Genomic DNA, 12,170 nt, shown 5'->3' with positions numbered 1-12,170 from the left:
AAGGGTAGGGCGAGAGGTTCTTTGGTGTGCACTGCAGCACCGTGGTGAAATCGGTCGACGGATACAAGGAGTGGCTAGACCGAGCGAAGGTCGTGAATGAATGTTGAATGAATGAATGAATGAATGAATGAAAGAGAGAAGAAAGAGACAAAAAAACGAAAAGGGAAATGAAAAATGAACAAGGGAAAGGAATGACGTGGGAGAAAAAAATGATTAAAAAAACGATTCAACCTGAAGCGCGAGCGACGACATCTATAAGAAGAGGCCCGAGGGGGATGAAACAACGGTCGTCGTCTAAGTCGATGCCAATGCCACCCTCTACTGCTCTCAGGTCGTTATCTTGACACGAGTGGGTGACGCCACTGGCCACTGGCCGTCGACTTAATCGTGGACTAGTGTCGAAGAGGGGGGGGGGGATCTCGAGCCCACCAATGCCGTCAACGGCAGGACGGTCGAGGACGGGGCTTCGATTGAGCGCCATCGGTTCCATCTTGGGATGTTTGTGCTGCTTGATTGATGCTGTGTTCCCCAATTTTTGCCCGTCATCCTCAATCCGGCTCATGATTTCGCCTCGCCCGAGGTGAGATGTATGAGTTCGAGTTGGACGGCAGGCAAGGATAGGCGACGAGAAGAACTCTTGGCCTTGGTCGGGAGCGACGGAGGAGGAAAGGCGGCACGCTGGAGTCGACGAAGTGCTCCGTACAGGTGCGACGAAGGTGAGAAGGCATTCATGTCCAGATGATCGTTGGGGTGTCGAAAGAATTGCTGAAGAAGTGAAATGCGAGGGACCAGCTGCACAGTGCATTTACACGTCGAGTAGCTTGTTTCGTGCGCGCACATGTATGCGCAAGTACTCCTGAAAATGCGCTACCAGCATTCGTATGGCCACGAGTATGGAAGGGGAGGTCATTTCGCATCCAAAGTACTACGGAGTACGAAGTACTTCCGAGTTCCCAAGTTGCGTACGGAGTACATGTGGATGGCGGACGGTAGTCCCTACGTCCAAGTACCAGCACAGCTGGTGCTTGGAAAGGCAAAGTACAGCACTCCGCATGCCCACGGGTAATTCGCTCGGCGGACAATGGTGGAAGAGGATGGAAATACGGAGTACTGTGCTTATATGTACAAGTATGTGCGAGCGTCTTCAACGCCTGTCAAGTACCTGCCAAGCAGTACCTACTAACGTTCGCAATACGGACGGTGACTTGCGCGCGCAGGGATAAATGTCGATAAATACTTTGGCCCGGTGACTCTGCTAACAGTCCACGAAGGGAGTTGGTGACTCCCACTTAGGACTAGGCCGGCCGCACTAGTAATTACCAAGTTCCTACTAGTAAGAACGCCGCACGTGCCAATGGTTTGTCTTGCTCGAGCGCAGTACCACGCATCCACCACCGCAGCGGCCCCTGAGGCGCACGCCCGAGACAACGTTCGCCAGTGCACGCGCCCCATCGGTGAGGCGCAGCCCCGGGCCAATGCTTTTTTTACTTGTTTCGTTCGTTCTTCGCCAGAGGCCAGTCGACGGCACATCCGACGCCAAGCATGGACTCGGGAGGCAGGCAAACCTCTTGGATCATTCTCGGTAGTAGGAACCGTCCATGTTTCGGATCGGCGTGCTGGTTGAACGACGCCGCCCCTTAGGACTCGCTAGATAAACAAGTATTGAGATGGGAGATGATGCCCTCTCTCTGCCGAATCCATGTCCCAGTATGACGGATCAGACACCGGCAGACACACGCACAGGGCGTCAGCATGGACGACGACGACGCGACGAACTTCATCTCGGACCCACAGAGTCAGGCGGAAGGAAATCCGACTCGAACCGTCTTCCTCGAGTCGCCTCTCGGCCTCGGATCGTCGCTCGCTCCCCTTCTGATGCCCCCGTGCTCACGACAGAGGCGATTGATCAGGCGGCACGTGGCAGATGCACTTGACCTCATGGCCGATTCTCCTTGAACTCGTCCATCTCTACGTCGGTACGTTCTGGAATCGATGGGAATGCCATCATCTTCGCCTGTCCCTGGTCAGACGGGCAACTTCACTGGCAGTGCATGCAGATGCAGGGAATGGATTCCATTTCCTATTTTTCTCAGAAATATAGTTCACATCTCAACCGCCGCGAAGACGGTTTGGTATGCTCAATGTGCACGTGCCTGTGCGGCGCGAGCACGTCAATTCTGCGAACAAGAATTGGGAACGGCATTTCCAGGACGTTGCCCCCGAACGCGAGTCGAATCAGGCGTCTTGAAGCGGATGCCACCCTGCGCGTCCCTCGCCGGCGGGTTGGTCGACACGGTGACGTTTCTCTTTTGCTCCTGGTAGACGGCAACCTCAATCTTCTCCTGCACCGCCTCGCTGATCTGTCCCTCCACTCCGCCGCTCACCTGCGCCGTCTTGTCGAGAAGGGAGATGCCAAGCTCGGACGCGTCCTCGACGGTGGCCGCGGCGGCCTTGGAGATTTGCTCGGGCGAGATCAACTTCTCGCACGAGCCGCAGCCGGCGCCGTTGGGCAGCGTCTTGACGTCCTCCTGCGTTGCCGGACGTCCCCTGATGCCGGCGACCCGAACAGGCGGCTGCCACGAGTAGGCGTAGGTGAAGTTGGTGCTGCTCGTGAAGCTGAAGTAGTTCCACTGGCTGACGTGCATCACCTTGACCTCAGTTGCCCTCGTGTCGTTCCCTGCGCCGGTGGTGGGGCGGCCGCCGGTTGGCATGATGACCTCGATCTCCTGGCCGATGGGGTCCTGGCACTGCATCGGGCCCTTCACAGTCTTCGACGTCCCGTTTTTGGTCTCGGCCGATGCGCCTATCTGCTGCGCTCCTTCGAGGCGGAAGGATCCAAGCTTGGATGGCCCTGCGAGATCGCGGAAGAATTCGGCCATGGTCTCGTTCGAGACCTTGATCGGCTTCGTCACCGGCAGTTCACGGTATGCATTCGAGTCCTTATCAATCTCTGTCATGCTCCACAGCGAGCCCGTCGGCGTTGATGCACTGAATTTCTCCGTCGCCTTGCGAAAGGCCGTTCGGTAATACTCGTTCTGCTCGGGCGAGTGGGTCTTGGTGAGACCCTTGCACAGCAGGCAGTTGCGCTGGTCGCGCAGGAAAGTGCTCGGCTCGTTGAGCAGGCAGTCCTTGTAGGCGTTGCGGTTCGCCTCCGGAGCGTTCGGCTCGAGCGCCTGCGTCATCCTCTCGCAACTCAAGGCGATGACCTGCTCGGCGATGCAAGGGGGTAGGTTCATGTCACGGTCAAGTGCATAATTGCCAAACGGGTGGCATTGGTTCCCGACCAGCTGGCTCCAGATTCTGTTGGAAATATCCTGCATCGTGATGGGGTCGCTCTGCGCCGAGGCCGTCTGCAAGGCGCAGAGGGCGACGGCGGCGGCAATGGATAGTGGGCCCATGGTGTTGATGGTTTGCTGAAGACGGTTTGCGGCCGTTCTGAGAAAGAGCGTGTGTGAAAAGGGCAACTGAACGAGTGTTGGAATGAAGAAAAAACGATGGTGGAAGCCGGTGCAGCTGGTAGAGTAGAGAGGATGGAAGGAAGGCGACGACGGAAGGCTCTTAATGTAGTAAAATCCATATCCTCTTCCTCGGCCAACTGTACCTCGCGTTGTATCCATGCCGTGAGTAGCAAAAGTCAATCATATTGCCATCACAACGCCTACGCGTAGTACTTCAACTGTGTCTATGCGGATGACTCGAATGGCAGTCGTCGTGCGCGTGTCATGCTCGCCCGCACTGCCGTCCCCATGCCTGCCGACGGCGGTGGGACAATGCCGATCGGGACATGATCGGCCTTTCGTCGAGAAGGCATCGGCCAGCAGGGCGGGACACGAACCATGGTGCACCGGCGATGGTGGTATATGGAGGAGAGTGTCCATATTCGCACAGGGAGCCTTGTCCATGGCGAAACAGGGGGTAGGTTGTTGGTGCTTGTTGGTGCGTGCTGGCACATCGATCGACCAACACCCCGATCCTCCGTCCGTCCCATGGTCTCGTCCGAGAATCTACCTGATTCGTATGCTCCCGTACGCCTGGTTCTCGCGACATCCTTGAAGTCAAACTCGGTCGCGTCTGTAACGTGAAGCACGATGAGGGCGTTCCAGGAGCTCCGACACGAACGAAAACCTAAACACCCATTTGCATCCGACCACCGAGATGACGAATGTTAGCCGTCGGCTCATTTCGCATGAATGTCATCCTTGTCCAAATCGCGCTCGTCTCGTGTGTCGTCGCATCTTGTCCCTCCCATCTGCGCCTGTCCCTGCTTCCATCTCCACACGATGAAATGAGTCAACAGCCGAGCCGCCAAAGGAGTATCTGCCATGCAAGCGGACCAGGGATTCGTCTCGTATCAGATCATTGGCATAGCCTTCGACGGAAAGTCATCAACAACCTCGCCGTCCATGCCAAGCGTCGTCCTGCCCAACGTGGTAGCGTGCGGTGAGGAGTGATGATCGTAGATTATATGATCACGCCATAAGCAATATTTTCTCTCTGACTTTCTCGACATTGCTAAGCAATCATTCGAATGAGCATCACATTTCACGGGAAGCAACGCCTGGTACGCGGCAGGCTCGGTAGTTCGGGGCGGCAAACGCTCGCGCCGACCCGAGGTCGACCAGTGCCCATCTTTCTGGTCAGATTCAATGAATGCAGTCGAGAACCTTGTTGTGGCTGGTTCCAACCTGAAGAGGCGGACATCAGGCGGCGGGGTTTGTCGGATTCACGTAGCGGTCGAATGCGTCATGGCGGGCCAACTTTGCATTTCCAAGAGTTTGCCAGAGGTCTGGCGCATCTTCTATGGGCACACGAGGGAACTTTGGGGTGATATATGCTCCAGCCAGCGCTCTATTTTTTTCCCTTAGGCCTTCTTGACGGCCTTCAGCTCAACGTCGCTGTCAACGTCATCAGTTTCATGTTCACCCTGCACCGGAGCCTGGGGGATTGAGGGGCGGCCAAGGTCTTACAAGATGAGAGCCGAGTTGGGGGGAATGGCGCCGGGGAACCCGCTGAAGTGCATCGGTGAGCATATGGCGCTAATTAATTGACGGACAGGACAGGAAGGCCCTTACTGAGAACCATAGCCATAGTCGGGCGTGATATCGAGCGTGGCCTTCTCGCCAACCTTCATCTGGGTAACGCCCTCATCCCAGCCTACGTACGGTCAGTTTAGACACAATCGACAGATGTTTGAGGTTCTTGTTCGCTAAGAATCCGGTAATTTTCCTACCCTTGATCACGGCGCCGGTGCCAATGGCAACGACGAAATCCCCACGGCCGACGGACGAATCGAACCTTGAAAACCGGATTCGTTAGTCTCGCCTGAACTTGGAACCGGGTCGGACGGCGGGCTTCGGCTTCTTCGGCCGCCAGCTTATGCAAGTACGTACTGGTCACCCTTGTTGCCGGGCTTGGAGGTGTCCTTGAGCCAGCCGGTGTACTCGATGGAAACGCGGTCACCAGGAGAAGGCACCGCGCCAGTGCCCTCCGTGATCGTAGTCTTGGTCACACCCATCTTGGCTCGTGTTGTATTCACCGCGGGGGGGGGAGGGATTCTTGAGGTAATATATTGGGGTAACGTCGCAGACAGATGTAGTTCGATCGGTCCGGAGGGATGGAGAAAAGTTGAAGTTTGGAAGCAACTGGAAACGAAGCTCGTGGAAGCTCGGGCAGCATAGCGGGGTATCGAAGCCAAGCTGCCAATAGCAGCATCGTGCTGGCGGGGGGAAAGAGGGGCAAGCCGCAAAGACGGTAAAGACGTCAGCGAGTTGTCTTGATGAGCCAATCAAATGCCGATGATATTGTTGAGCCACGGTAGGTCAAGCCTCCCGTCCCAGCACAGGTCCATCTGCGCCACATTTGGGAATTACCTTGGTTATTATTAGTTGTCAGCGCTTAATTACCCTGTACTCCGACCTCGTGCTTAGGTTGGCGAACTCCAGTAGAAGAAAAGCAGAAGCTGGCATGACCATCAACTTCCAACCCGATTTACTTGTTTCGATATGATCGGAAATTAGCGCTCAGCACAAGCCCCAATCTCTCAACGTAAAGGTGAGATGGGTGGTGGGCCAGCCAGTGAGAACAGCCCAAGACCTGTGGTCCAGACAACTAAGCTTTGGACGTGTGAGGCAACGTCCATCATTCATCAAGTCCTAGCATTACTTGGCCAGGATGTACTTTGGATGCACTCGTTTTATCTACCAATGAACAATACCATACGAGCTAGCAGAGAATGATGACTAAGAATGCGTGCCTGGAACTGCGTCGTAGTGCTTGGACGCCGCGGAGACGGCCAGCCTGGACTTTTCGGACACTGATGCTGCCTCCACTGCCTCCATTGGGGGGCTGATGGCAGGGAAGCGTTTTGCCTTTTGCGTAGAATAATTGTAGACCCCCATCCCCACCCGGAGCCTCTCATGATATTGCTCACAGCACCGTCAGTGCTTTATTTTCTATTTGCAGCTTTCTTATCCTGAGCACCTCGACCAGCAACAACCCTACGTCCACCCAACGTCCTTGCCTGTTGCGATGAATGTACTCATATGTACTCCGGGGTTAATGGCCAGTCCGAAGTCTAGAGGGAAGTAGAGGCTCGTTTGAATCAAGAACTCCTTCATGATGAGAGAAATCTGATCGTTGAGCACAAGGCAAGCGGCAGTTAGGACAGGTGTCTCGTGAGCCATGCAAGAATAGGAACGAGAGAGTGAGACCAGGCTTCTCGATGAGGGGTGTGACTGCAGACGTTCAACAAGAAACTGTTATGGAAATGTGTCACTCAGACGAATTCGAATGCTTGGTACTCAGAGCAAGTGACTTGAACGCAGAGTTATGGTTCCGATTCCAGACTGACCGATTATGGGACTGGGATAACTGATATATTGAGCAAAGGAAAAGCCTCACTCTCAAGTTAATTTCCCTGATTTATTATAATTAAATGTAGGAAGTTCGATTGTGAAAGGCGAATGAATGGTTGAAATTGCCATTCACGTCGAGGTACCTCCACTGCCAGGCCAGCACAGCAGCCTGGGGACCAAGGCAGCAAGCAGCAAAGGCACAAGACCTTCGTCCGTGGCCATATCCTCGAATACAACTCTCGCGGCTACGTGTTGCGCGTTCCCTCCGCATCATTCTCTCATTCGCGAACCTTTTATTCCCAATACACACCACATTGGCCAGGCATTATCTTAATTCCACAAAATCCCAATGTCTTGAACATCATCAGCCCATCAGCAATATCGATACATTTATGGATAAAAAGTATATCGTACCATTAGTTGAACATTATTGCAATGTTTTACAGTAACGAGAGTAAGTACCGAACAGGTCAAGCTATCGCTTTCGCTGCCCTCGCCGCTGACCTGACCTCAAAGTCCTGGGCAATAGCCAATATGGAGTTGCCACCGTCTGGTACGCTGACTTTGGACCTCTGCTGATTGCGGCTAACGACTCAGGCTCGCCGCAACGGTGGGAAAAGGAACGGCAGGAAGGGGCAGCATGAGGCCTTTGTGTAGAAAGGCTGTTGATGAGGTCAACATACCCAAAGCATGCGAGACCATCATCGACCCGGGCGCTCCCCTGGCCCTCCGTCTGCAGAGCAATTTGCTCTATGGTATAACCCGTGTCTTCGCCCAAAAGTGTCATTATATTCTCGCGGACGCCTCCAAGATGCAGTCAGAGATGATGAATTTCTTTCGCCGCATCAAAACCAGCGAGACGGAACCGAACGCTGGAAGGACAAAGTAAGTTGCAGTGCAGCGGGTGGGATTGTGAAACTAACGGTGAACAGGCCTCATCTCATCACTCTACAGGATGACCCTGCCTTTGACCTCACCATGGCCATTCCGAACATGGATGCCCTTTGTTCTGAACTCGAACCCGCCGGTCATCGATTCCAGTGTTCAACAAACGGAGCCTCGCAAATGACACCTGGAGGATGCAGCCAAATGTCCCTTTCATCTAGCAGCAAGCCTCACCACCTCATTGAACTCCCATCCTCATCCTTGCACCCACCATTTCGCCTGCCATCTGACACGCGCAGCTCGCCGCTTGCACGAATGCACAAGATGGATGTAGATGACATGGGAGGACTCCTCCTGTTTGACGATGACGAAATGGATCCCATTAACGGCGTTGGCCTCAACTTTGACGCCGATGGCAACCTGACGGGAATTGACGGCGAGTTGGAATTGCCAGCCATTCCTGACATGGACGGCGAAGCGCAGCCAACAGGCGACAACACGGCGGTGGCCAGTGCAGGCCAGGAGAAACCACCCACCGAAGTTGGAGATGATCTGGTACTTTTCATGGATGAGGAGGCCCTTCCTGACGCAGAAGCGTTCCCCGTGCGTCGGGCCGCCGAACAGTCCATCAACGAGGCAACCGACAAAGCACCGGCGAAGAAGAAGTCCCTGCGCCCCTGTCGTCGCAAGGTCAACACCCTGATTGACACGGTTACCCAGATATCTCGGAGTGACTATCGCAACTTATCGGATACATATGTCGACAGAATGAAATCGGCAGCGGCTCGCAAGCGCACCAAGGCTTTGATGGCCACCACCCAAGTGCGGGCCAAGAAGCATGCTTTGGCATTCCTTTTCGGCAATAGAATTGCCCGTGTTGGGGACGCCCGAAACCTTTCCGGACATGCCCACCCCTTGGCCGAAGAGTATGCCGGTGTTGGCCTCCAGGTGCGACTTCAGGGGCTCAAGACTGACGGCCTTGGACTGGATGAGACCGAGGTCGAGGAGGTTGGCAGAAGGCGAAAAGCAAGCAAAGTAATCGACAAGGAGTGCAACGGCTCGCAGCGCAATGTCAGACCTCGAATCGATCAAGACGCCGAGTTGGGCCGTGGCAGTAACGTTGACGAAGGTGGACTCGTCCTCGGCGATGAATCTGCTGAATTGGGCCTTGACGCCGTCGCTCCCATGGAAGACCGCCACTCGTCGACCATGAAACCCTGGAGCTCGGTTGCCCAGCGCCATGAAGACCAGGAGAACACCAGGAAGACTATATCGCCGAGCCCACTCCACGACCGAGGCAAGGCCGTCGGCTCGATCGAGCGACGAAGCGATGCTAGAAAGATCGCCGAAGCAAGCGAGATTGACACACCATATGATTTCGACGGAGGGATTCGGGCCATCGATTTCCACCGCGGCATCCGGCCCAGTGATGAATTGGTCAAGGCAAACTAGGAGTTCTTGCGATACACCACCGAGAAGGCCAAGACCGAGGGCATCAAGCGTCTGGACAATCGCACCTGGATCGAGTTCTACAGGATAGCGGACCCGGAGACACACTCAAAGTCCGTTGCTGCCCAGGCCTTTGTCCAGGTCCTCTCTCTCGCCTCCAAGGGCGCCATCTCCGTGGAGCAAGATGGGATCGACAAGAAGCAGCCCTTTGGCATCATCCGCCTCGGTGTCTAGTCCAAATGTCATCACGGCAAATGCGAAAGAAAGGGTGGCCTTGACTGATTCTCTAACAAGTCAAATTGAACTGAAGGATAGTAACGGTGAGAGCGATTTATCCATTTAGTCAGTGTTGCATCATCGCATGCAAGGTGCATTCGGCCGACAAAGGGGCTCGACGGAAGTGGACAAAGATACTGGCTATTCTGAACAACGGGACATCGACACTGGCTTGCTATTAGGGACACATTCACGAGTTTGCTAGACAATTCACTACTTAGGTCAAGTGAACACGGAACAGACCAAGTATCAGGACAAAGGCACAATTAGTTGATAATGATTTTAAATCATCTCATACATGCTTCACACTAGTCACCAACGGCATCCTCGTCGAATGCGCCCTCCCGATCGTTAAATTGCATGTAGTCGCCCTCCCCGTTCGGAACAACCATATCCCAGGCTTCACGAACCGACGCCAGTGCAGAGTCGTTGAACGCGAGGTCCAATGGCGGTAGGCCGAACGTGCCACAACCGCCATCTACCGTAAAGGAGCCTGTGCCCCCTTTCTGATCGTACCGGAGCTTGTAGAGGCACCCGACTGGTTCCGGAGACGTCGCGAGCAGGCATGATAGCGCCGCGTCCAACATATCTTTCGACCTAGGAGTGGACACCGTGCTAAGATATATTGTGCCTGCAATCGTCAGCATGAGAACACCAAATGCAGGCGAAAGAAAAATGGAAAATGAAATGTGCATCAGGTTGTCAGAAGGTTGATCGTCATTGTAAATCAGACAATGTAGATAAGTATTCGTTTTCGAGGTATCATCCTTGCACGGGCCAAAAGAAAAAAGAGAACAAAAGCACCAAAGTAACTCACATTGTCCAGCAGGGCATTCGCCAGTGTCGCTCGAGTGCACCAAGGCGTAGATGGGCGAGTTCGATGTGCCGTTAGAGTCGACGACCGACTCGGACGGGAAAGCCACCACCGCCACGCATGGCGTTGGTGATCCCTCAATCGTCGTCTCAAACAGGGACGAGAAGTCAGACGCAACAACAGCCGTCAGTCGACTCACGCTCGGGCTTTGTTTCATTGGCTTGCTCGCGCCTTGGACCAGAGTCTTCGTTCGGACCGCAAGGTCGTTTGTCAGCTTGATCTCAAGCTCGTCTTCAGCGGTTTCCACGCCCGAAACGCCTGTTCCGAGCATGTACACTGCACCGCCCACAGCACCGGCTCGACAGCCCACCTGAGCGATCTCCGAAATGCCGCCCCATTTGGGATAGACGGCGGCAAATCCGGGACCGAAGACTCCCATGGAAGTGAGATGCCTCTTGATGGCGGCAAGACCAGCTTCCACCGGTATCCGTTCATCCAGGCTGAGGGTCAAGGCGACGACATAGGATCGCAGATCGCGATCCAACTTGAAGTCCGACAGAAGGAAGTCAACCAGAGGCTCGGACGCCTTCGCCTTCCAAACCATGACCTGCGGTTCCGAATCGTACTCGAGAACAAACTTGAGAAACTTCATCAGTGCCCGCTTGGACCGAGCGGAGATGGTTGTGTTGACAAAGACGTCTTCTCGCGTGGAAGGTATCCGGCTGAGAGCCTCATCTTGATAGATAAAGAAGGAACCGACCGCAAGAAACTCAACCTGGCGAAAAGCCTTTGAAGAGACGAGCTGCGAGAGGAGGTCGGATCGCGCATGAATCAGTTGCGGCGCGAGAGCCAGGCTGTATGCTCGCGAGAACGACAGACCTGCATCGTCCTTGGTCACTTCCGCTGCCGAAAAGATGCCCTCGCCGTGTGCCGCATGCCTCTGTGCCCACACATCTGCCTCGTGTAGGCTCAGGGCAGCCTCGGACTCGCCATAGAAATCATTGTGGTCGACGTGGAGGATATTTTTCTCCGATCGTGACAGAGCTCTTCAGTGGAGGCGTCAGTCAGATGGGAAGCCACGCCGATGGATCCGTGCTTACAGGGCAAGAAGGGACTGTTGGAGCCCAGTGCCGCTGATCACCACATCCCATTTTGTGTCTGAGAGGGATTCCATGTTGTGGGAGGAGGGAGAGAGGAGGAAATTTGTAGTTCGTGGACCGGAGTGTGGTTTTTGCATCCCGAGTGGGGCATTGAAATCGTCACCGTACCTGTGCTGTACAGTACTTACAGTAAGTACTTACTTACTGTACAAATACTTACCTACAGTGGGGGGCAAAAAGTATTTCCCCCCCTTCAGGTACCATTTTCTATTGGGTTACTCCGTATAGAGGACTAGGATTGTGATACCTAAGGGTGGGCAAATACCTTTTGCCACATACTGTACTTACTGGTATTACAGTACGATAATATTTCTACTCGCTGTAAGTAAGTACTCCGTACTCCGTACTAAGTAGGTAAGTAATAAGTACAAGTACAGCATTACAGTACAGTGCTTGTACAAGTACGGAGCACAACATAATATGTGGGTAAGGCTTGTGGCAGGCAAATTTGGAGACAAAAACAATGGGCAGCCGTCGTGTTGAACCGAGTTGGTTTAATGTCGACTCCCTACTCGGCACGTACGGAGTATTAGTGCTCATCCATTTCCACAGAATCAACTATTCTCTGATGGGAAATTATGCTGGTCTCCTTGTTGATTCTCCCATGTGCTCTTTGAAGAACCAAGCATTCAACTCATCTCACGTCTCTGCAAGTGCCCGGAAGTCGTTGCAATGGGCAATTGTCACATGATTTGCTGCAGCTCGTATTTTGTCACTTATATGTGGGGCACA

General features: G+C 54.1%; 4 protein-coding genes across 4 annotated transcripts; 1 reads left to right on the top strand and 3 right to left on the bottom strand.

Annotated features, from left to right (window-relative positions):
* Positions 1-2,171: 2,171 nt before the first annotated feature.
* DCS_04926 (uncharacterized protein) lies at positions 2,172-3,398 on the bottom strand (the record flags this gene model as incomplete). Its single annotated transcript, XM_040802232.1, has 1 exon — positions 2,172-3,398. One exon carries the CDS (start codon positions 3,396-3,398, stop codon positions 2,172-2,174), a length of 1,227 nt encoding a protein of 408 aa, XP_040657265.1.
* Positions 3,399-4,861: 1,463 nt separating this feature from the next.
* Positions 4,862-5,515, bottom strand: DCS_04925 (uncharacterized protein; the record flags this gene model as incomplete). Its single annotated transcript, XM_040802231.1, has 5 exons — positions 4,862-4,895; positions 4,968-5,009; positions 5,073-5,154; positions 5,231-5,295; positions 5,391-5,515. The coding sequence occupies 5 exons, from the start codon at positions 5,513-5,515 to the stop codon at positions 4,862-4,864; spliced, it is 348 nt and encodes a 115-aa protein (XP_040657264.1).
* Positions 5,516-7,289: 1,774 nt separating this feature from the next.
* DCS_04924 (uncharacterized protein) lies at positions 7,290-9,422 on the top strand (the record flags this gene model as incomplete). The annotated part of the gene is made up of 5 exons (XM_040802230.1): positions 7,290-7,308; positions 7,371-7,407; positions 7,452-7,739; positions 7,787-9,176; positions 9,219-9,422. 5 exons carry the CDS (start codon positions 7,290-7,292, stop codon positions 9,420-9,422), a joined length of 1,938 nt encoding a protein of 645 aa, XP_040657263.1.
* Positions 9,423-9,772: 350 nt separating this feature from the next.
* On the bottom strand, positions 9,773-11,452 carry DCS_04923 (rab protein geranylgeranyltransferase component A; the record flags this gene model as incomplete). Its single annotated transcript, XM_040802229.1, has 3 exons — positions 9,773-10,095; positions 10,282-11,324; positions 11,379-11,452. 3 exons carry the CDS (start codon positions 11,450-11,452, stop codon positions 9,773-9,775), a joined length of 1,440 nt encoding a protein of 479 aa, XP_040657262.1.
* Positions 11,453-12,170: the final 718 nt, after the last annotated feature.

This window comes from Drechmeria coniospora, chromosome 02, assembly GCF_001625195.1.
Source record: "Drechmeria coniospora strain ARSEF 6962 chromosome 02, whole genome shotgun sequence".
NCBI classification, from domain to species: Eukaryota; Fungi; Ascomycota; class Sordariomycetes; order Hypocreales; family Ophiocordycipitaceae; genus Drechmeria; species Drechmeria coniospora.
This window is presented reverse-complemented; position numbering and strand designations above follow the sequence as displayed.